The sequence below is a fragment of the Leopardus geoffroyi genome, chromosome B2 (genome assembly GCF_018350155.1).
Source record: "Leopardus geoffroyi isolate Oge1 chromosome B2, O.geoffroyi_Oge1_pat1.0, whole genome shotgun sequence".
NCBI lineage: Eukaryota > Metazoa > Chordata > Mammalia > Carnivora > Felidae > Leopardus > Leopardus geoffroyi.
Genome location: NC_059332.1, coordinates 21,978,300 through 22,003,382, shown reverse-complemented (window position 1 = coordinate 22,003,382; position 25,083 = coordinate 21,978,300). Strand labels below are relative to the sequence as shown.

Sequence of the window (25,083 nt, the reverse complement as noted above, 5' to 3'; positions counted from 1 at the left end):
TTGTTAATGAATTCTTTTGTTGTCTTTATAAAGCTTCTAGTTAAAGAACTCCTCAAGACATTTCGGATTGCTTGAACTTGAGCCATAGCTGATGATTTCAAGCAAATCCTCATTCTCAGTAAGCAGAACTCTGTAGAACAAGTGGCTCACTCTGTATTCCTATGTGGGTCTACTATGTGTTCTACAAAATGTCTATCATTTAGCACAAGAATGTTTGGGAAAAACTAAGATGATTTAAAAACAAAACAAAAATGAATACTCTGCCACAGACCAAATCTTATAGAGTAGCAGAGGTTCTTGGACTGTGGCCCCAGACCAGCAGCAATGGAATTACCTGGGAACTTGTTAGAAATGCAGGCGTTCAGGGCCCACCCCAGGGTTTCCTGAATCTACAACCTAGAAACTCTGGGTTTAGGGCCTGGCAATCTATGTATTAACAAACCCTACACCTGAAGCTGATGCCCACTCAAGTCCAACCCCCACTGCCATTTCCAAATGTCAGAACAATTCCTGAATTATGCTTCTTTTCATCACTAGGTCCTTTGCTTCACAATCTATAGCTGGATCCTCAGATGGCATGTTGGCAGCCACTTATAGCTCTCTGTCGGGATACCTGCTCCCTGCTCTGCCATCCCGGAACCTTCCACTGGTGTGTTGGCTATGCAGTGCTATGCATGAGTGGAAGGGCTTAGCCTCAATTGTTCTCTTCATTCACTGGTCAGAGTTCTCTCAACACCTTCTAGAGCACTCAAAAGTCCCCAGGGACAGCTTCCATGTTCCCATCCTAGAACTACCAACGGGTTTATTAGAACACAGTGCCCACCCCCATTGCAGAGTTTCTGATTCATCTGGTCTTGCATATAGCCCAAAGAATTTTCATTTCTAACAAGTTCCCAGTTGAAGTTGATACTGTTGTCTGGGGACCACATTTTGGTAATCACTGTTGAAAGCCAACATCTCTAAACTTATTTACAGATGAGTACCTAACAAAACAAAACAAAACAAAAAAATCAACCCAGACCTCCCCCTTCCCCAAATGGCTACTTTGTGATGTCTCCCATGAAATCCTAAATACCCATCAATTAAGTCAGTGTATTTGTTTTCACTGGTAATTAAGTTCCACTTACTTCAAAAGAAGTTTTGAGGTAACTAAAGTTACCTATCAGCAGAAACAGTCAATTTATCTAGTGAGCTCAGAGAAATGCTTTTCCTCCCAGGGGAAATAGTGTACTCTGTTTACTTCTCCAATCTGCTTGCCTTGGCCCTGACTCTGGTTCTCTTAAACTAAGTTGAGGTGGGAGGCGGGGAACCAAGGTTGATAAATTTTGCCGTTGTGATGCAGAACAACAGAGGTAGTGGAAGAGGGGGACAGACTCTTGGCTTTGAAGAGAAAGTGGGATGTGACATTAATCATACCTCCAATGACCAAAGAAATTAACCTTCCTCCACACCATCTTAAAAAGGAGGCCTTCACTTCCCCCTCCTTTGCCACCCCTTTCACGAAGCCAAACCTAGAAATAGAACACAGCTCAGCTCTCAGGGCCATTCCCTCCACCACACCTCCAGAGGCCACATCTGCTGCTCCCCGAACAAACTCTGTTCTCACAGCTGCACAATTCACTGCTGAAACCCTAACCCTGAGAGTGGGCTGGAGCCAAATGGGAGAAAATGCCAACAGGGCAAAAACCTCATTCCAGATTCCAAATGTTATTCTGTAGCCCTCCAAATGCCAAATGCTGCCTGCTGGCACCCCGCCAGGTCTCTGGTCCACAGCCCACATAGGAGCCTATGGAGACATGGGGGTACTGTGGTGTTGCTTTCCTGAGTTCACCACTCCACCTGGGGGTGCAGGACTCTAAGGGGGCTGTTTGGAGGGGGACCATGGCATAAGGTCATGCATCACTTGCTGGCTCCTCCCCATGAAAGTGGAACATCAACATCCAGCCTACCTTAGACACAAGCTATCCTCACCATGCTCATTCAAGTGTCAAAGGTCCTGGGGGAACAGTATTCAAATGCATCTCACAGCGGTTCCTTGGGAGAATAAAATATGAGAAGTGAAACTGAACATTCACCCTTGTAGTAAGAGGACAGAGAGGACCCGGAAGGCCCTTTGCATTGGGACTGCTAGTTTTCTGTGGGTCACACGCAAGGTTTCTCATGGGGGGTGTCACGGTGTTCCTCCTCCTTATCTGGACTCTGATATCTCCCAGCAGCAACGGCAAAGCCTGGCCCCCACACACGGTCTGCCGGGATGGAAACTTGGAAGTGTTCTACCAGAGTTGTGGTAAGGTCTTTCAAAACATCATTGTTTGTGTTTATGGGAAAATGAAGGCCCATGGAGGGGGCCACTGAAGTGCTTAGTTGGGGTGGGGAAAGGATGAGGGGCCCAGGGGCTAAACACTTTCTCCACTTGTAGTGGGTCTGCAAGGTGATTCGAGAGCCCTTGGGGGAAGGAGGGGTGGGAGGTGTGAGTAGGAAACAGCCCAAAGAGAGCCACGAAAAGGACATGAAAAAGGCCTTGAGTCTAAATGGAGCAGTTCATTAATACTGCAGAGCCAGAAAACCACGAAAATGACTAAGGAGTCTACCAAATCCTGACACCCCATCAGCTCAAAATTAAGAAAAGATGTTTTCAGGGCACCTGAGTGGCTCAGTTGGTTAAGTGTGCCACTTTGGTTCAGGTCATAATCTTACAGTTGGTGGGTTCAAGCCCCACATTGGGCTTTGTGCTGTTAGCTCAGAGCCTGGAGCCTGCTTCGGATTCTGTGTGTGTGTCTTTCTCTCTGCCCCTCCCCAACTTGTGCTCCCTTTCTCTCTCTCTCTCTCTCTCTCTCTCTCTCTCTCTCCCTCCCTCTCTCAAAAATAAATACACATTAAAGATTTTTTTAATATAAAAAAAATAAAAAAATGCTTCCAATAGTCACCACCACCCCAAACTGTATACCTGGGCTATCTTTCCAGTTTATTTAGTTTGCAAATTGAGTGAAAAGATCACATATGCCCAAAGAGTAGATTCCTGCCCTTTGTATGACACTCCAGAGCAGTGTTGCTCATGAATTCAACACTTACCTGATCTCTGAATGCCAGGGTTTTGTCCAGAGCCAGACATAACCAATGAGAATGAGCCATGGTTATTACCCCAATGGGACATATGTCTTTGCTAACAAAAAACACAATCTAATCAATAGAATGCAGGGAGCTGCTGCAGTCAGAGTCAGAACCAACACTTTGGAGCAGAGTACCACAGACTGGGTCTTAAACAACAGATATTTATTTTCTCACAGCTCTTTGGCTGGAAGTCCCAGGTCAAGGTGTCAACATGGTCAGTTTCTCCTGAGGCTTCTCTCCTTGGCTGGCAGATGGTCATCTTCTCCCAATGTCCTTACGTGGTCTTTCCTCTGTGCCTTCTTGTCTTATGAAGACACCAATCCTATTGGATTGGGGCCCACCCACAGGACTTCATTTAACCTTAATCACCTCTTTAAAGACCCCATCTTCAAATAAAATCACATTCTAAGGTACCAAGGGTTAGGATTTCAACATATGAATTGGCAGGTGGGGAGCAGGGAACAATTCAGTCCACAAAGGGGGCCTGAGTGGGAAAAATGAACTCAGCCTCAGGATCACACCTTGAATGAACATTAGAGGGACAGGTTCATGGAAAAGTATGCCAGTATGAAATATGACACTTTGGAGGTAGACAGGAAGCAAAAGGCAGTTCTGATTGGAGGAGTTAGAAAAAACATACACTTTAAGTATTTAAATTGGCCCCATGATAAGCTGGGGAGTAGTAGGAGCAGATAGCTGATCCTACAATTGCCACCTCAGGAGTTTCCTTGGAGAGGCTGGGATGGTCAGGCTGGCATCCAGAACCATTTGTCCAACTTGACTTCACTCTTTTAAAAAGAAGGAACATTGAACATTGAAACACACAAAAACATTTTTTTTTCTAATGTAAAAGACAATGAATGGCTCAATGCTATAGGACTTGATCTCATTACTCTTGCTCTTCCCATGGGAATGAGATGCTTTCTGCTGGCATGTATGCATTGTAGGTGCAGGATAAGAAGAGAGCCTTGAGATGAATGGGCTGCTCGGAATTTGTTTTTCTAATTCATCCTCCCATAAAAGGTTGCCATGGCTGATCCCTCCCCCAGACCAGCCTGCAGCCTGCAGCCAAGCCTGGCACAGCCTTTCAAGTCATTGCCAAGAAAAGCAAGAGAAGTGGATGCACCAGGAAAAGAAAAAAAAGCATATCACCCGCCTCTGGGGATAACTCCTCCCTCTGGGTAGCTACTCAATGGAGTCAACAAATGTCGGCACAAGTCTTGCTCTGGTCACTCAGGGAAAAAGAATGAAAGAGACACAGTTCTCATCAAAGGGTAGTGGGAAGATCAGACAACTAAACAATAGGGGAAATGCTCTATGGGAAGCGCCAGAATAGAGGCGTGCATCATGCACGGGGGGTCATGGTAGTTGGAGAGGGTGAGGTTGGGGATCTTAACCTACCAGGGAAAGGGTCATCAAGCTTGATCTCAGCCTCAAAGAATGATAAAAATGGCAATTATAACACCTTATGTCCTTGGAAGGTTTACATGTGCCAGGCACCATGCTAAGTTCTTCCTACGCATTAATATTTTACAGATGTGTAAGCGAGAGTTAGAAATGCCAGGTGACTCTTCCAAGGACACACAGGTAATAGTGGCAGAATTACATCGTGGGGGCACAGAGAAGGCATGAAGTCAATATCCGTGGAATTAAAATGAGTTGATCCCAGGCCTGGCTGACTCTGGTATGTTTTAATCTCCTGCTATCTGAAGGCAGGTGGGGTAGAGGTAAAGGGTAGGAAGGATAACTCTGGCACGTGTGTGACAGCAGGGAGATGCCAGCAGGCAGAGTTCAGGGGACTGCAGAAGGACTGGAACACAAGAGAGGATGAGAAATGAGGTAGGGAATGTGGGCAGAGCCCAAGAGTGATGGTGAATTTCATGTGTCACCTTGCCTGGGCCATAGGACACCCAGGGAACTGATTAAACACTTTCAGGGTATGATTGTGAAAGTGTGTCTAGGGGAGATTAGCACCAGAATCAGTGGCCTGAGAAAAGCAGATCACCCTCCCCAGCGTGAGTGGGCACTGTCCAGTCTGTTGAAGGCCTGAACAGAAACAAAAGGTGGAGGAAGGAAGGACTCACTCTCTCAGCCTGACTGTAAGCTGGGACTTGGACCTCCTGCATGTAGCTCTTCTGGCTTTCTGCCTCTCTCTCAGGACTTCAGACACCACCAGTCTTCCTGGGTCTCTTGTTTGCAAATGGCAGATCATGGGGCTTCTCAGCCTCCATAATCATGTGAGTCAACACCTTATGATAATTCTTTTTCTATTTTATAGATATAGATATAGATGATAGATAGATATAGATATAGATATAGGTATAGATATAGATATAGATGATATAGATGATATAGATGATATAGATGATATAGATAGATATAGATATTTCTCCAGAGAAACAGGAGAACCCTAATACAAGAGACATGGTGGAGCTGCATCCCTTCGGCAATGAGGAGATTGCATTTTGGAAAGATTTCCTCGGGGAATGGGTTGGAGCATGGATATTAGATTGAAAGCTGTTTGAGGCCACAGCCAGGATGTGTAGGCTATAGAATCAATAACCCAAGAAAGAAATGATAAAAGTCTAAACTAGTATCATATCAACAGCCTCAACTTCAGAAAGATTCTTGGTATACTTTAGGATCAGCACAAAAGAAAACAATGCCCTGGGGGCTTCCCCAAAGGTGGGCCCTGCCTCATCTCTTGAGAGCCATTGAGCTATCAGGCACTGAATGGTCACATACCCCTCCCAGATGGAAATATTCCTCCCTTCAGCTGCTGGATTCATAACAGGGCAGCTCCCTCACCCCCAAGATGTTCACATTGTTAACATAGAGCAAAGGCCACGTGTTGTGACCCTGTATCCAACCCTGGTATCCAGACATCCTCAGTGCATATCAGGGCTTCTAGAATCCCTACATTCACACAGATGTGGGGATGTCATCCTACAAAAATAAAGGATCTACTGTTTTCTGAGTTTAGTGCTTCATTATTTTCCTTCTTGTTTTGTTTTATAATTTTAGTGGGAGGGAGAGCTTTTAGGCTGGACACTGTTCTAAATAAGACAAAAATCCTTTGGGAGAAAGAAAGAAGCTCACAAGCAGTTACTGGGCTCTGAATACTGATTAGGAAGTGAGCACGATTTTCTGAAAAAGCAGAAGTCCTGCTCTGTCCAACTGTTCATGCTATAGTAAAGAAAAGAGTGGCAGTCTTTACAAAAGCAGAAGGAGGAAGAGAAGCAGCTGGGGACCTTTCTTTTCTTAAATCATAAGACAGTCTCCACAGCTAGCAAAAGCCCAGGGACTTCACTCCATTCACATGCCACAAATGTCCACTGATGTGTTTATTTATATGCTGCTTCTATCACACTATGGCATCAGGTGGATTACAAAAGTCCACAGGATTGGAGGATGGAGGTAGTGGGAGAATCAGGAGGAGGGCAGGAGGGGAATAATAAATCCAGGAGAGGTCAGGACACATACAACAGACGAGGCAATGTCCAAGATAAAATATGGGGGTCTGGGGTCAGGAAACCTCATTCCACCCCTTGGGCAATACTCTCTGCCTCCTGTCCTTGATTGCAAAGTGGTGTATGAGTTTCCTATGGATGCACTAATGGTTACCACTTTCTGGCCCAAAATGACATACATATATTCTTTTAGTGTTCCAGAGGTTAGAAGTCCAAAGCCAACTTCACTTAGTCAAGGGCCACGCTCCTTTGGAAACTCCAGGGGAGATCTCTTTCTTTGTCTTTTCCAGCATCTACAGCTGCATTCCTTGGATCATAGCCCCTTCCTCCATCTTCAAAGCCAACAGTGTCGCATCTTGCTGCAACATCTTGTTGTCACATTGCTTTCATCTATGCAAGATTTCCCTCTGCCTCCTTTTTAGGACACTGGGATTAGCATTATCTTCCTGTCTCAAGGAGATTTAATCACACCTGTAAATTCCCTTTTGCCACATCAGGCAGCATTTGCATGTTCTGGGGATTAGGAAATGGGTATCTTTGGGAGCCATCATTCAGCCCATGACAATAGGGATAATAATTTTACCTACCTCTCAAAGGCTATGTGAGGATTAAGTAAAAAGCACCGCATACAAAGTGCTTAGTACATACTATGTGCTTCAATAAATCTTTGCTGCTGATGGCTTGTAAGATATTTTACAGTCAGTAGAGGTATATTTGACTATGAGCTTCCTTGAAGCCAAATCAAATGAGATTACATTGTTTGCAAAATAAAACTAGTTTTTAAGGAGCTGTCTACGTTTTCCTGAGCTCTGAGAGGAATCTCTCCCTGGACAGATGTGACTCCCATCCACTGTTTCTCATGGTGCCCCTCAGTGGGAAACAAGGGCTCATGCTCATCACAAAAATGCAAATCAGGGTTAATTTTGCAAACGGCTGCAGTAGAAACTTCCATGAATGTAAGCACTTGCAGGTCTGAATTGCTCAAGGGAAAGTTAGACTGCCTAGAGGAATGGATGAGCCACATGTGCTCCAGGCAGCCACCCATAAATAGTGTTGCCATTGTTGTTGCTGCTATTTTGGGTTTTTTGATAAGGGTTGGCAAGCAGAGGTCTAGGTTGTATCTTTTGGCAAGGGCCTTGAGTGTGAACCTCGGGGCGGGGGGGGGGGGGGGGGGGGGGGAGACTTTAACATGCTGTAAGATGCTTTGACATCCAACAGGCAGAGAAGAGGGTCATAAAAAGTAAGAGACCTATGATACATTGCCTAAATGACTTCATGTCTCCCTTTTGATATGTTTGATACAGTCAACCTGGCCATGCAAGTGGCTCCTGGGATGAGTCTAGGGCAGCAGTTGGCAAGTGAAGTCTACACACTAAATCCTACATGCTGCCTGGTTTTTTGTTTTTGTTTTTTTAATTTTTTTAATCTTTATTTATTTTTGAGAGAGAGAGACAGCATGTGAGCAGGGAAGGAGCAGAGAGAGAAAGATGCACACAGAATGCGAAGCAGGCTCCAGGCTCTGAGCTGTCAGCACAGAGCCTGACGTGGGGCTCACACTCACAAACTGTAAGATCATGACCTGAGCTGAAGCGGGATGCTCAACCCACTGAAGCCACCCAGGCACCCCTACATGCTGCCTGGTTTTATATGGCTTGTGAACGAAGAATTGTTTTTACATTTTCAGATGGCTAGAAGATTCAAAAGAATAATAATATTTGTGACATGTGAAAATTATATGAAATTCAAATTTCTGTCTCCATAAAGTTTTATTAGAACACAATCATGCTCATGTGTTTACGCCTTGTCTATGGCTTCTCCCATAAGTAGTGTGATAGTGACTGTATGGGCACAGATCCTGAAATATTAACTGTTTGGCTCTTTATAGAAAAACGTTCCTATTCCCTGGTCAAGGTTAGGAAAGAATCTTTCAAACTCTTCACCAGTTCAGAGCCTCAAGTTCTGCATCTTCTGGATAATTTTAGCCATAGAGAGGCTATGTGGCCAAGTAATCTTGACACAAAACCACCATGAATGCAGGAAGTCATGATACCTTTGAGAGAATCATCATTTCCATAATAATCTGATTTTCCGTAGTGTTTTATAATCTATAAAGTCCCTCCATTTATAAGGTCTCATTCAATCCTTATGAAGAGTCCTATGAGGTATATAAGATGTTTGTCTCCATTTTCCAGGTAGAGAAATTGAAGCACCTACATATTAACTATCTTATCTAGTAACATACTGAGTCATGATACAACCCTAAGTGTCTGACTCCATGCCCCGTGATTCAAAGCCTTATCATGGAATTCCAATATAGCACAACCTATGCCATCTGATCCCAAAGATGTAGGATAGGGACAGGGAGAAGAGACAGCTCAAAGACCAAGTCTTTGGGTGAGGAGGTTAAAACCTTACACTAGCAAAAGAAGGAGGAAGAGTATGAGGAGGAAGGGAGGAGGAAGTGAATGAGAAAAGAAGGAGGAAGAGGAAGAGGAGAAAGACTTTTCTTCTGATTCAAGGATTGTTCCATCTCTACCTACACCAGCCTCCCCCTCTCTGCATGCATTCAGAGCTGGACTAGTTTGGCTCTTCCCAAGTATCCATCAGAGACCCGTAAGAGTCGTAGAAGAGAAGGAACACTCACATCTACATTTTTCAGCCACGTGTATCAAGTTCTCTTTTTTTGCAAGGTGTTTGGAAATGACATCTACCAAATTTTTAAGACAAGCAAATGGAAGGCCATTCTCTTGTCAGTAAGAATAGCAAATTTTTTGATCATAGCCCTCCTTTGCAGTTGGCTTGCTTATTTTATAGGGAAACCCTATTTCCTCTGCACCTGACAGCAGTTTTCAGTGTGGAGAAGTTGGTGAGTGGGGAGAGCAGGGCAGGGGGAGCCCCATCTCCAGCAGTAAGTTGAGGGTGTGGGTGGCCCCTAGGGGATCTGGGCCAGTCACCTGGAAGGTTCTAGGGTGACTGGTCACTATGCTTCACACTTAATCAACACATACTCTTCTCTCCTTGAAGGCAATCAGCTTTGTCCATTTCTGCCTAAATAGGTTTTGCATGCTGCTGGAGTTTACAGTAGGGCAGGCACTTTATCTGACCTCCAAAAAAATCTTTAATTTCAAAGTCAAAATCAGGTCACGTGCATCTGAATAATCCATCAAGATAGTCAAAGAGGACAATTAATCAGATTTTTAAAATGCGAAGCAATGCTGGCGACATCTTCTCCAAGATAAAGTGTAAACTCCAAATGACCTGGCTGCAGAGAAGGGCATGTTGATAAAGTGTTTGTAGAAAAATTATTTTAAAACTGCCCTGGAAGTAAAGGGAGTGGGGGGAAAAATCTGCTTTCCTCAAAGCCTAATAATTCTGAAATAAATGAAGCATAAAACAACACAAAAGAAGGAACACAATTAAAAGAATAATAATAATGGAAAATATCACAGGCTCATAGTCACTTAACAGTACTTTAAAATATTGCACACAGAAAGCCATTTCTCCCTTAGTTTATGTTCCTAGATTAATAGGATATAAATATTGTACAATTAGAGAAAAGTAGACAAACAGCCAGGGAGACAATGATGCCATTTTAAAGGGATAAGTGGGCATGCAAGATTAAACAGCTAGCTTCTGGGAGCATAGTGAGGCCTTACTGCTCAAACTTAAAGGCAGAAAGCTGATTTTAAAATATACAATTATTTGGGGCGCCTGGGTGGCTCAGTCGGTTAAGCATCTGACTTCAGCCCAGGTCATGATCTTGCAGTTTGTGAGTTTGAGCCACGCGTCAGGCTCTGTGCTGACAGCTTGGAGCCTGGAGCCTGCTTCAAATTCTGTGTCTCCCTCTCTCTCTCTACCCCTCCCCAGCTCATGCTGGCACTCTCTGTCAAAAATAAATAAACTTAAAAAAATTTTTTAAATACGCAATTATTTTTAAAATGTATATATTTGTAATATATTATATATATTAAAGTAATATATATAAATAATATATAATATATCATAAATTAAAATGAATATATAAATTTATAAATATATATAATATATATTATGTAAATAAATATATGTACTAGAATATGCATATTAAGTTAAAATAAAATATATATGTTATATATTATGTTATATATATTAATATATATTATTAAAAATGGGAACAAGAAAAAGTTGACTGTGAACAGGAGCTGGACTAGAGCAAACTGTGTAGGTGGGTTCCGGCTACCAAGCCACTGAGCTCCTCCCCGTTTCTGTGAGGTTGTTAGAGCCAGACTTCCCAGGCAGCGTTAATTCTCCCAAGCACTTTTCAAAAGAGATCCTGAGTCCATTAGTAAATGAGGACTCAAAGAGGGGAAAAGGCCAAGAGCCTGTGAGTCTAAGAGGCTCTTCTGCACAGGCAGGAAATGTCTTCTAGGGTGCTGTTCACTGCTCTTCCCATTCTCAAGCAAAATTGTGATAAGGAGCCTTGTTCATGTTTTGGAGGAGAATCTTTGAAGGGGCAGAGATGGGGGGAAGGATGTTGTTGAGCTCTGTGGCTATTTTTGTGCAAACAACAACATAAACCATATATTCCCCCAAGCCACCACCAGTGCGAGATCCCGGGCAAGGCTTCAAACTCAGCACTACGGGAAGAGGGAGCATAAGGGGCCAAAGCAGCTTGCTTGCTCCAGGCCAAAGAAGGTGAAGGTGAAAGAGCCCCTTTCCAGCCCCAAATTATGCAGCTGGAGAACCTGGCAGAGGCTGACAGGCACCAGGCTCCCAATGATGAAGGAGTACCGAGCCCGGCAGAGTCCTCTGCAATGCTGATAAGAACAAGCTGGAAGGCGCAATGCAGGAGCAATGTTGGTCACACATATGCGGGGGCAGATGCTCCCTTCTAAAACCCAAACAACAGGGCTGGTATTTTAATGGAAAGGGAAAGATGATCCACCCAGGAACTCTGTGTCATGTGAGTTGGTGTTTGGTATCTTTCTGGAATACCTTGTAAAGTGATATATCAGGCCCCTGTACAGTAGCTCTGTTCTGGGACCCTAGAGGAGCCAACCAAGCATTGGAAGGGGTTCTCTGGGGTCCACCAGAAACAATTATTTGACCATCCATCTGGGTGCAGTCAAGGGATGATTCATGCACATCAGGCAGTGTGCAAGTCACATCTGCCAGCCTCCTTGTGGGATCTAAGAAGGCGTCATTGTATGTCCCTTCTTGAAATTCTGTACCAGTTCCCTCCATGCCTCTCCGCCTTCAGGACAGAAGTGAGTGGTGACCAACCCAATGGCTAGGAGGAGGAAGAAAATATCCTCAGCCTAGAAAATGCTGCTTCCAAGCACAATTAACAGTCGAAGAAGAGCTGCCAATGGGCACTGCTATTTGAAGCCTGGTGTATCCCCTTATGGCCAGGTGGGAACTGTGCCAGCTCCTGCCCTGTAGAAATCCACAACAGAACGATCAGGGTTCCCTCTGCCTGTTAGCTATTAGAATCTTTTCCCATAGCTGGGATGTTTCCTATTCAAGGGTCCTCCGTATGTTTTCATGCTCAATTCAATCTTCCTACACCATATAATAAAATCCCTTAAGCAATTAAATACTACTTGGACAATTAAGTCAGAATTTTGTAAGTTAAACACTAATTTTATTGCAGACATCCATACATTGGTCACCCATTTATTAATAGAATTATCTTGAACATTTAACCTAATACAACAGATTTCCTTAAATGCTTTAAAATCTTTAAAAACAGGCAAAGCAGATACAAATTATCACAATGATGTTTCCACTTACTACCCTTTTTTCTTTTTTTTTTTAATTTTTTTTTTCAACGTTTATTAATTTTTGGGACAGAGAGAGACAGAGCATGAACGGGGGAGGGGCAGAGAGAGAGGGAGACACAGAATCGGAAACAGGCTCCAGGCTCCGAGCCATCATCCCAGAGCCTGACGCGGGGCTCGAACTCACGGACCGCAAGATCGCGACCTGGCTGAAGTCGGACGCTTAACCGACTGCGCCACCCAGGCGCCCCTACCCTTTTTTCTTAAACTACAGTATTTTTCAAATATTGGTAACATGGGTTTACATTTATGTCTCTAATATGGTTACACTGATATTTATTCGTACCTGTATTCTTACACCTTCCTGGGGTTATAGCCATACTTAGTTCAGCATCTTCCTAGGTGTCTGGGATGTCCCAGACCAAAGATAAAGACTATGACCTCAGACTAGCCAAGGACATAGGTTCTGAGTTACCAGTCAATTGATTCTGGGTTTGATGGCTGGTCAGCAAGCTCTCTTTACTTGAACTTGACCTATTGTGTCCTGAAGACCCTAAGGCCTTTCTTTGCACAAAGTTCCCTGTATCCTAGTGCTTTTTTCTCAAATGGTACGTGTTTCGCAGGGTCATTGTGTTGTTACTGTCCTAGCATTATTATACATTAACCTGGGCTGTCAGCATTGCAGGAAACTTCGTGGTAATGTCAAATGTACAATTAGAAGGGTTGTACAGAAGAAATGATGGATTCTGTCTGTACAGGTGAGACTAATCTGCACAGCAGTTAGCTGACACATCATCTCAGAACATACACTGAATTGTCTTTCTACTTCTATCTTCTGTGTGAATGCTGGTGCCAATTTGATTGCTGTTGTTGTCTGGCTCTCTATCCAAATTTTATATGAGACCCCTCAAGTTCATCAATCCTACTGTCCCATTTTTTTTCTGGCTCAGTCATAACTCTTGGTCCTTACTCTTACCTACTTCCAAAGGGAGAGAAAAGTGTTTTGTTCTCTGTGGTCTGTCCGTAGAGGTAGAAACACTCTGAACCTCCAAATAACTAAGAATGAGGCTACGTGCACATCTAGTGCTTGGGATGTGACCCGACTTCCTTCCTGCTATTGTTAGGGCTGCAGCTCCCAGACATGCTTGTTAAGTCATTCTCAAAGATAGAGTCATGAGAGATGAGATCTTCAAGAGCTCAAAACGATAGTCACTGTCTTTGCTGCCTCTTTCCAGCTACTGTCTGGAATTGCTGATTGTGGTTCCCCAACCAGCAGGGAGGAAGTTCCCAGTGGTGTCCTCCCACCCTAATGCCTCTCAATCAGGGTTGAGAATGACAGGCCACACTAGCACTTCCTTGCCATCTGTTTATAGTTCTGTGGCCAATGTAGCCATTGTAGTTCACAGTGGTAGGATAGCAACAAATTGAGGAGAAAGATGCATAGGATAAGGTTCCTGGTGCAGCTCTACTGCTCTGTGGGGCCAAGCATCAGTTTCTGACATTTTGCCTCATGGCACCTGTTATGGTCATGGATGTCACATGACCATCTATTTCTCCACAAGAATGGAGAGAATGACACATAGAGAGGAGTCAGAATTCTACCACCCCTTTCCACAGGCTCAGGGTAGACTGGAACCTCACACAGAATTGTAAATATTCTGTCCAGAAAGAACCTCAGGGCTTCAATACCAAGTGCCTCCTTGTTCAGAGCAACTTGAGCCAGAGAGGCAATGTGTCCTAACCACAGCCACAAAACTGCATGGCAGTTGAACCCAACGGGACCTCCCAGGTCAGCTCTGCTTCCTCTTTTAGCCTAAAAACCATGATGGGTGAGCTCATCCAACTTCAGGTCAAAGATACCACATACAGGGGTGCCTGGGTGGCTCAGTCAGTTAAGCGTCCCACCCTGGATTTCAGCTCAGGTCATGATCTCACAGTTCGTGGGTTTGAGCCCTGCACTGGGCTCTAGGCTGCCAGTGCAGAGACAGCTTGGGATTCTGTCTCTCTCCCTCTGTCTCTGCCCCTCCCCTGCTCAAACCCTCTGTCTCTGTCTCTCTCAAAATAAATAAATAAACTTAAAAAAAAAAGATACCACACGCAGCAAGATCAGAGCCTCTCTTTTATACCAACAACCTCAAAGTGCAAAACATCCTCTTCCTATGCAGCCCTTCTCTTAATGCAATTTGTCCATATCTTTTCTTGTCCAAGCTCCTATAAAACAAGAGCCTTTGTATGTACAGAAAACCTATGGGGGCTCATTTATAATATCGAGAAGACCAACGTCTCCACAAATGTACTCTGATTGCAGACCTTACCTAGAAATGACATGGTTTCATAAAGCAGTAAAAGCAAGAACATGTTTAGAATAGAGATGCCTTGCACTGTGATGTGAACCTTGTTAAGTAATCTAATCACAGTTAGTAAACAAATAACCAGGACAGGGGACACCTGATGAAAATATGACAGGTCACTTGGGACCCTAAAGCCCTAACGCTTCATGCCAAGCTGCCTGCTTCTTCTGTTCTTTTCTCCACATGTAGAAAAACTTCCTCAGTGCAGCCGACTTCAGCCATTAGGCAAATTCCCAAATGCCTAAATCCTTCTGCCCCCACTCCACTGGGGTTGACTGGCTTGGGTCCGAATCTGAGGTGGAGGTTATTCCAAAAGGGAAGTACGAGGAGCCTCAGTTTCCCCAGACACTCTAATTTCTAGCCTGACCTACACTGAGTTGTTTGGGATACAAGTAGTGTGGAGAGTGGGCAGGAATATAATTTTTCCACAGTGAACAATAGCCTTCTGCCTCACATTTGGCTTTGGTTTTTGCTAAATTGAAGAGCAATTCTCATGTGAATATATTCATTAAAAAACAAACAAACAAAAAAAGACCTGAAGAAAAATCGCCAGTGGCTCTTGGTTTATTTGAGCCAGTGGTTGAACAAAGCACAGGATTACAAGCAAGTATCAAGTGTCCTGATTTTTAATGCATAACTGATCTTACAAGAAAATAGAGGAAGTCTTTAGGAACTAAAACAAAGAGAAAGCCTAAAAGCAGAGGAAAGCCAACACTGAAGCCATATCCGCCCTCAGAAAATTTGTCTCCAGGAACTAGAACTCAGGCTTCAGTAGCTGTGTGGGAGTCTGGCAACACAGTCCTATGCTGTACAAGATGGGAAATTGACCCCTCCATGAAGCTCAGTCCTTCAAAAAATTACATCCACAATTTTAAAAGTGGATAAGAAAAAAAATGATTTGGCAAATATGGAAGACAAGGAAACTTATCTAGCTTACCTGGCCTCTGGAATAATAAGTGTTCCCTTAGAATTAGTAGCTACAGACCAGAGAGCCTATAGGCCTGGGTCCAAATGTATATTACCTTCATGATCCAGGAAACCCCAAGTCTAGAAATTAAATTACAGATGTTTTTTGAACAAACAAAATCTAGAATTTCCCCCAAAAGACTCAGTAAAGGAACTTTCCAAGGGATACTTCAGAAAGAAACGCAATGATCTCTCAGAAGTAAGTTTGGAGGGGCACCTAGGTGGCTCAGTCAGTTAAGTGTCTAACATTTGGTTTCAGCTCAGGTCATCTCAGTTCGTGGGTATGAGCCCCACATTGGGATCTCTGCTGGTGGCACAGAGCCTGCTTGGGATTCTTTCTCTCCCTCTCTCTCTCTGCCCCTCTGCCGCTCACACTGTCTCTGTCTCTCTCAAAATAAATAAATAAACTTAAAAAAAAAGAAATACTAAAAATACTTTAAAAAAAAGAAGTTCAGATATGCAAGATGGACTGGAAAGAAAAGAGTTGGCAAATTCAAATAAGTGATGAGTATAAGGATGATAATAATGTCTAGTTTGAAAAGGGAATATATTTGTTTTCCATTGTTGCATCACAAATTAGTCTAAAACTTAGCAGCTTTGAACAACAGACATTACTGTCTCAGGTTTTCTCTGCAGGAGTTTAGGCATGGTTTCATTGGGTGTCTCTGACACAGGGTGTCTTAAAAGGCTGATCAAGGTGTTGGTCTGGACTGCAGCCATCTCAAGGCTTGACTGAGAGAAGATCTGTTCCCAAACTCATATGAGTGTGGCTAGAGTCAGGCCCCAGAAGGTCACTCCAAGCTCACTCACATGGCTGTTAGCTGGATTCAGGTCCTCAGTGGCTGTTGGCCAGAGGCATCAGTTGCTTGCCACGCGGGCATCTCACAACATGGCGCTGTGCTCCCACGGAGCAAGGGCTCCAAGCAAGAGAGTAAGAGAGGGCAAGAGAGGCAGATTTTTTTGTAGCCTAATTTCAGAAGCAACTTCCCAACACATTTGTGATGCTCTACTGCTTAGAAGCAAGTCACTGGGTCTCTCAGGGGAGAGCTTCACACAAGGGCTTGAATTAGGAGCAGGGTCCACTGGGGGTGGTATTAGAGGCTGCCTACAACAAAGCCATAATTCAGCACAAATAATAGCACATGGAGGAGGGGGCTGGTGATGGCATAAAGCATTCTGATTTCCTTATCCTTGTATTTATCAGGGAGAGAGTAAAGACCACGTTTACTTTTGCAAAATGAAAAAGTTCTGTTGTCCTATGGTAGTACAACAATGTGAATATACTGAACACTACTGAACTGTGTGCTTGAAAATGATTAAATGTAATAAATCTAAATGATAAATGATAAATCTAATATCATGTGGTTCTCACCACAATAAAATAAATAAATAAGTAAATAAATAATGCCAAGAGTAAAAGTAAAAAGGAAAAAAAGCTAATATTTAATTTTAAGCTTTATTAAGTGAAATATTCATGTTAGAAGTTCAAGGGCAACTATTTAAAAACTAGCCATATAGTATATTACTTTCAAACTTGTAAAAGAAAAAAAAAACACTCCAATCAATCCAAAAGAATGTCAGAATGAAGGAGGCAAAGTAGCATGGAAGGATCAGGGCATTAAGAAAATCCACATGTAAATGAGAAATAATTACAAATATATCAGAGGTCTTAATATATATATATATAAATTGACTAAGGTAAGCGGATTTGTTTTACAAAAAAGAACACTAGCTTGAACTTTAAGAATCAGCTCTCTGAATTTTACACCTACACTACAATCCTAAAGCACACCTAAAACACAGACCTACAGTGAACATCACATTTAATGGTGAAACATTGGAAGCATTTCCTTTAAATATAAAAATGAGGCAAGCATGCCTACCATCATTATTTCTATTCCACATTGCACTGAAAGCAGTGAGACAAGAAAAATAAAACATTTAAGCATTTGAAAAGAAGAAACAAAGATGTTATTATATGCATACAATAGGACTGTCCAAGCAGAAAAACCTAATCTAAAAATCATTGGAATTAATAAGAGCATTGCTTGAACAATTTCTTTGGGGACCTATGCATGACATTTATTCCGGGAGATAGCTAGCATGCATAGCTTTGGTTAATTCATTTTCACAGCTGTAGAGTATATAATTATTTGTGTAGACTGCAATTGTATCCACTCTCCTTTTGATTAATCTTTTGGTGGCTTCCAATTTTTTATAATTATAAACTGTTGGCAGCATCTATGATTTATGTCTCCTTGTATCAGAAAAGGTTTCCCAGCCCGGGACTTTTTTTTTTTCCTACCTCTCAGGTTTAAGGCCAGGCAAAGGTATTTAGAATTGCTCTACGGTTCTTATCTAGGAATGTTTCCCCACAATAACATCTTTCAAATGTTATGTTCTGAAAACATATGAACAGAGGCAAGAAAAGGCTGAATAATATCTAAGTGGTTACAGCAATGATGTGAAAGAGAAAGGTGAAGTGTTGAGTCAGGGGTCTACTTAAAACTTTGCTACCATCAGGGGCACCTGGGTGACTCAGTGAGTTAAGCCCCTGACTTTGGCTCAGATCATGATCTCACCAGTTTGTGAGTTCAAGCCCTGCATTGGGCTCTGTGCTGACAGCTTGGAGCGTGGAGCCTGCTTTGGATTCTGTGACTCCCTCTGTCTCTGCCTCTCCCCTGCTCTCTTTCTCTCTCTCTCTCTCTCTCTCTCTTTCAAAAATAAACATTAAAAACAACAACAACAAAAACTTCGCTGTGATCAACGTGCTGCATTTAACTTGAGTGTGGGGTGGGTGGGGGGCAGGAAGGCTGTGGGTATACAGCAGGTACTCTATCCTCATTGATTAATCTGAAGTGAGGGTTCCCATCTTATTTTTCCTGTTAGTTTGCTATCTTCCAATATAATTCTTTTATTTTATTTTTAGCAAATGTATTTTTAATCCTTTAACCAGGAGGGAAGTCATAGGATTGTGTTGATTTGGGAAGCAGAGAGATAAGCCCTTTGTTTGCGTAGGAGTTAATTTTGTTGGCAGAAGGGTCAAGCCAAAGGCAGCTGGTTCTTTTCTCCTCCAGCATCGACCTGTGAGTGATCGTAGTCCTATATCATTCATGCCATGGGATCTTATCCCTAGGGTTGTCTGTGTAACACAAGTGACAGAGTGCTGGAGAAGTGTGGGTTTTCCCACAGAAACATCTCCATCCTTCCCATCAGGGAGAGCTCGATTGCAGAGCTGGGACATCCAGCAGACCTATTCTGGCTCTGTCTCCCAATGTGGGGGACACAGGAAGGAATGGTGAACTGTTTTGGGGAATGAGGAATCTTACTTCCTTGATTTCACTACAAGACCCTCTGGAAGAAACTCTGGTTGGGTACCCACTTCATCTTCTCAAGAAATCTCCAAGGCATCTTGAGGAAAGGTTGATTCCATGCCCTAGAGATACTGTGCCTCTTATTCTCTGAAGAAGGAGCCAGTGATCCTCCTTGAACATGTCTTCTTCCTTCAAATGCCTTTCTGTGAGTGAGCCCTTCTCTTCATTCTCAATCAAGGTGGTCACATTTGGAGACAGTGTCACTGAGTGACCCCTTTACCAACCCGCTAACAGTGAAGAGGAGGGTCTTTACACATATTATAGACTGAATGTTTGTGTCCACCACAAAATTCTTATGTTGAAGCCCTAAACCACAATGTGAAGGTAGTAGGAGGTGGAGCCTGTGGGAAGGTTGGATGAGGTTATGTGAAGGGGGCTCCATGATAGGACTAGTGTCCTTATAAGAGGAAGAGACCAAAGAGAGCTTGCTGTCTCCCTCTCTGCCATGCAAGCATACATTGAGAAGGTGGCCATCCGTAATCCAGGAAGAGGGCCCTCACCACAAACCACATCAGCCAGCACCCAGATCTTGGACTTCCAGCCTCCAGAGCTGTGAGAAACAAATGTCTGCTGTTTAAGCCACCCGAGCTGTGGGATTTTGTTATGGCAGCCCAGCAAACTAAGACAACACATCAGCTCTGTCAATAGGATTGCTTCCTTGAAAAAGTGTAAATTGATTTTTTCCTCTTGTGGGACTGATTGGAGGCAGCATGGACAATTCATTACCACATGTAGGGAGAGCAGTACTCAAGGGGGACAAAAAATATATCAAGTTGATCTCATACCAGACAGCATTAGGGAAACAGATCTCAAGAATGAACACTTGCCCTGCAGGCCTCTGTAGGACGGAGTGTGGCCAATATTGCCTCAGGGGCCCTGAGAGCAGCATCGGGAAGGAAGGCGGGTGGCAAAGTAAGGAAGCTCCCTGCCACAAGTATCTAAGCCTCCCAACCCACACGTTATTACCAACAATTACCACGGCTAGCCCTGCACTTCATGGCTCCTAGTACAGTAAAACCTTGGATTGCGAGTAACTTGTTCTGTGAGTGTTCTGCAACATTAGCACATTTTTCTAACAAATTGTAACTTGATAAACAAGTGCGTGTGATGTCTTGCAATACGAGTAGTATGAGACGCCAAACATCACATGATCACAACAGAGAAAATGGCTCTTCTTCCCCACCCCCCCTCTTGCTATGGGATTGTGGGTGATTGTCTCCCATGCTCTGATGCTCAGTCTCAGGCTGCGGTGTTTGGCAGAAATCAGTGATTTTTCAGAACGTTGGAAGGTGCCCACAACTGGCACTAGTGTATTTTTTGTCACTTCAAAGCACCTATGGACAGTCCTTTGCTTTTTCATACAAGAGGAAGCTTAGGAATGCTTTGCTTCATTCTAGGTCAGGCTGCCTGCAGATAGAGATGCTTTCCTCTGATGCCTTATTGCCAATTACATTAAATACAGTAGATGACAAGAGTTTATTCATACTGTACTGTAGTCAACATCTGTGCGAGTGTATACAATGGCCCCATGCAGAAAAAGATTCCATTGAGCCAATAGATAGCAGTGATTCTGTTAGTGATAGTGAAAGTTGTCCTACACAATAACCCTCCTCTCTCTTGTCTCCCTCACACCAGCCACGAAGGTTTTCAAAGCTAAGTGCAGGTTAATTTATTTTTCTTTATATTTTGTATTTTTTGCATTATATTACAGTATTGTAATCATTTTTATATGAATATTTTGGTGTTGTAGGACGAACCATCTGAGTTTCCATTATTTCTTATGAGGAAATATCAATATACAGGCGCTTTGGATTACAAGCATGTTTCTGGAACGAATTATGCTTGCAAACCAAGGTTTTACTGTATTTGAATCATTTCTGAGAAATTCTTCTCACGTCACAGAGGGAGTGTTGTCACAATCTCCAAGGCTGAGCAGGTATAGAAGCTATCGACCCCATATTGGACTACAAGCTCCTTCTCTGATTTCTCCCTGGGGAGCAAGCTTCTCTAGCAAGAATTTTCCTTTAACAAGACCTGCTTACATTGCTGGAGAGAATGTAAAATGTACAGCCACTACGGAAAACAGCGAAGCTGTTTCTTAGGAAACTAAATATACATTTACCGTATTACTCAGCCATCTCAGTTCCTGGTACATATCCCAGAGAAATGAAAACTATGTCCATATAAACCTGTATGTGACAGATCATAAGAGCTTTATCTGTCATAGCCTCAAATTGGCCAAATGTCCTTCAGTAGGTAAATGGTTAACAAACCATAGTGCATCCATACTATAGAAGAGAGCTCAGCAATAAACACGAATTAGCTGTTGGTACACACCACAACCTAGATGGATCTCAAGGATGCTATACCAAGTGAAAACAACCAATCTCAAAAGGTTACACACCATATGCATCCATTTGTATGACATTCTCAAGATGACAAAATTATATTGATGGAGAGCAGATTGGTGGTTGCTAAGGGTAAGGAAGGGGATAATTATCAAAGGGAGCCTGAGGAATATCCTTTGTATCTGTGTCTTGATTGGGGTGGTGGTTACACGCAATAAAATTACATAAAACTGCACATGCACATGTGTTCACATGTGTATACACGAGTGCATGTAAAAACTGGTTAAATTCAATTATGTAAAATGTTAGCATGGAGGGAGGCAGGTGAAGGATACACAGGACCTCCCTGTACTCTTCTTGTAACTTCCTGTAAATCTATCATTATTGCAAAATAAAAAGTCAAAAAAAAAAAAAAAGTCCCAGCTCTAGGTTTGAGCCTAAGTCCCTGCATCTCACTTTCAGCAGTTCTGTCGACAGCACAGGCTCTGAGCCTCACATGCAGGCTCCACGGCCTTGGCCTCTAGGGCATCTGAGAAACTGGCACCAGAAGGAAGTGTAAAGCTTAAAGCATGGGCACCTGGGTGGCTCAGTCTGTTAAGTGTCCGATTCTTGGTTTCAGCTCAAGTCATGATCTCATAGCTAATGGGTTTGAGCCCTGCATCAGGCTCAGTGCTGACAACGCTGAGCCTGCTTGGGATTCTCTGTCTCTCTGTCTCTCCTTCTCTCTCTGCTCCTCCCCCACTGGTGTTCTCTCTCTCTCTCTCTCTCTCCCTCTCAAAATAAATAAATAAACTTAAAAATGTTTTAAAAAGAAAACTTCAAGTGGTGCCAAGTTTTTCCTTCTACAGATGAGGAGAGGCTCAGCAAGGTAGGGTGATGGCTGGCTGTTGCCTTGACTTAAATTCTGAGTTCAGTAGAAGTAACTATTCCTATTACTTCTAGAAAGAGTCCCCTAAAATGGTTAGCCTAGAAGACAACAGTGACACACAGTTGTGGTTTTTGTTCTTGTGGGGTGTGGGATGGTGGGAGGAGAGTATTTAAGGACTGCAAAGGACAAACTGGTTTTGGGTCAAACTGGACATCAGCAGTACAGTTATTCAATTCCACATGATGGGAAGATGTTTGGCAAAGTCTGAGAAAGGGTGAGAACTCAGAGCTTACCTGCAAGATGCAGGCCAGTGATGACGGTGCAGTCTTCTTAACCCCAACAACCACAGAAGCATGTGCTTCACTGGGGCACTTGAGTGGCTCAGTTAGTTAAGTGTCTAACTCTTGATTTTGTCTCAGGTCATGATCTCATGGTCTTGTGCTGACAGTGTAGAGCCTGCTTGGGATTCTCTCTCTCCTTCTCTCTCTGCCCCTCCCTGGCTCATGCTCTCTCTCTCCCAAAATTAAAAAAAAAAAAAAACAGAAACGTGTGCTTCACTAAGGTTGGCACCTTCTTGGGAAATACATAGGAAGAAAGCAGAAATCCACCTTTCCAGTGCCTTTCTAAACAAGAGAAGAAAGAAAGTTAAGTATTCTGGCCTTTTCAGGATCCTTCCAGAGGTGACTCTAGGAACTTTAAGATCTGTGTATGTTCCTACAAACACCACCCACCTCTGACCTCAAGTCTTCAAAGAATCTGAACTGACTGCATATATAACATTCAAGGTGAAAGCCACAAATGAAGAACTTCCCTGATTTCACAAAGGGCTTTGTTGGCAAATGTGAAGCTCCCAGAAATTACATGCTCTTGAGGCCCTCAGAGTTTTTGTATGTGTTGTTCTCTCTGCCCAAGTTTCTTGGAAAAGAGTACCTGTGTATAGACAGTCTCTCTGGGTTCATACTGCAGCCCCTTTCAGGTGCGTGACCCTAGACACTTTCCTTAAACCCTCCTTGCCTCAGTTTCCTAGACTCTAAAATGGAGATAATAATACTATTTCTCTCTTAAGGCTTTTGAAAGTATTCAAGCTAATACACACATAGTGCTTCGAATAGCACCTGTCTGTGGTCAGAGCTACAAAAGTGACCACTGATTTCATTCTCCTGGGTCCCCTGCAGCTGGCAAGTCTGAGCACTGGCATCATCTCCATTTGGTGTCCATCCCTGACCACTCACACTGGATCACGCACACCTCCCTTGTTCTTTGTTGGACCTTGTAGCTCTGCTGTGTGGAGATTGTCTATTCACCTTTTCTTTCTCCTTCTACACTCTGTGTTCCAGAAATTCAGGGGTTATGCCTAAAACTAACTCATCTTTGTATCTTGCACAGTGCTCAGCCCATGGTAGGAGCTTCAAACATGTTCGGGATTGGATCAATAGACTGGTATTAGGTTTCTTGTCTCCCCTGTTGATGTAGCATCTCCTACTCTATTTTCTGGTGACCCACAAAAAATAGGAAGAGTCCAAATGCTGGCAGGCTCTGATTGGTTGGTCTGACTTCAAGTATGTGTCCCAAACACAATCTCACCAGAAGAACGTTGACCGCCCCCCCTCGCTCCCCAGTCTGAGTACTGAGAACTATAGGGGAAAGTGATCTTTATGTCCACTTGTATTAGGAGAAGACAAATTAAGATTGAGGCTTCTTAAAACAGAAATGTTTTAGCAAAACATCTGAGGAGATAAAGGAGCAGACAGACCATTTCCAAAATCACTCCAATCCCTTACTTACCCCTGTCTGATTGTTTTTCAACGTTCCTTTATTCACTCAACAAACAATTATCCAATACCTATTACATAGTGCAAATCAGACAAACAAGATATTGTCGGAGTGTGGAATTCAGAAATAGTAAAGGGACTGTATGTTGTTGTTGTTGTTGTTGTTCATTCTCAAATTCTTATGGAAATATTTTCTGGAGAGTTTATAGCTTAAACCTTACCTCTCTTCTGAAAATGAAAAAGTTTTTATTTCTTGGTAGCTTGTACTTGTGCCTGTGTTCAGGAACAGAGGCAGCCTCTTAAGAAGAAAAAAAATTCAATAAAAAGTAGATGGACCCAGGAACTTTGGTCGCTCAGTCAGTTAAGTGTCTGACTTTTGACTTCAGCTCAGGTCGTGGATCTCATGGTTAGTGGGTTCGAAACCTGCATTGGGCTCTGCACTGGCAGAGCAGAGCCTGCTTGGGATTCTCTCTCTCTCTCACTCTGCCCCTCCCCCACTCATACCCTCTCTCTCTCTCTCTCTCTCTTTCTCTCTCAAAATAGATAAATAAACTTAAAAAAAATAAGTAGATGGACATGTTGACATTCCATCCCCAAAGGTCATGGAGGTTTATGGAGAGATACCAAACAAATACAACACGACACATTCTGCCGACAATGACACCCAAAGCTTCTGAGCCCCACCATGGTGGACCTTGGTCACCTTTGTGGACACAAAGGGTATAGGAAAGTAAAGCCAATTAGGCCACAAAAGACACAACTAATCGTTTAATTATATACTTAATTAAGGCCAGAATGTCTTTTATTTTCAATCACAAAGTTTTAGTATTTTTTAAGTTTATTTACTTATTTATTTTGAGAGGGTGTGGGGTGCTTATGGGAAGAGCAGAGAGAGAGACAAAGAGAGGATCCCAAGCAGGTTCTGAGCTGTCAGTGCAGAGCTTGATGTAGGGCTCAAACCCACAAACCATGAGATCATGACCTGAGCAGAAATGAAGAGTTGGACTCTTAAACGACTGAGCCATCCAGACACCCCAAGTTTTTAGTATTTTTTAATTTCAGGG

The 25,083-nt window shown here is 43.1% G+C and overlaps 1 protein-coding gene across 3 annotated transcripts in view; it reads left to right on the top strand.

The window, feature by feature from the left end:
* Window positions 1–2,077: 2,077 nt before the first annotated feature.
* Window positions 2,078–25,083, top strand: part of LY86 (lymphocyte antigen 86) — a 61,320-nt gene continuing 38,314 nt past the window's right edge. The window contains exon 1 of one of the 3 annotated variants that reach the window (XM_045497492.1): window positions 2,078–2,287. In XM_045497492.1, the coding sequence (XP_045353448.1) occupies window positions 2,161–2,287 (127 nt within the window). In that variant the 5' untranslated portion in view covers window positions 2,078–2,160. The remainder of the gene's footprint in view (window positions 2,288–25,083) is intronic. The other 2 variants (XR_006717074.1, XM_045497493.1) reach the window with 2 other exon arrangements.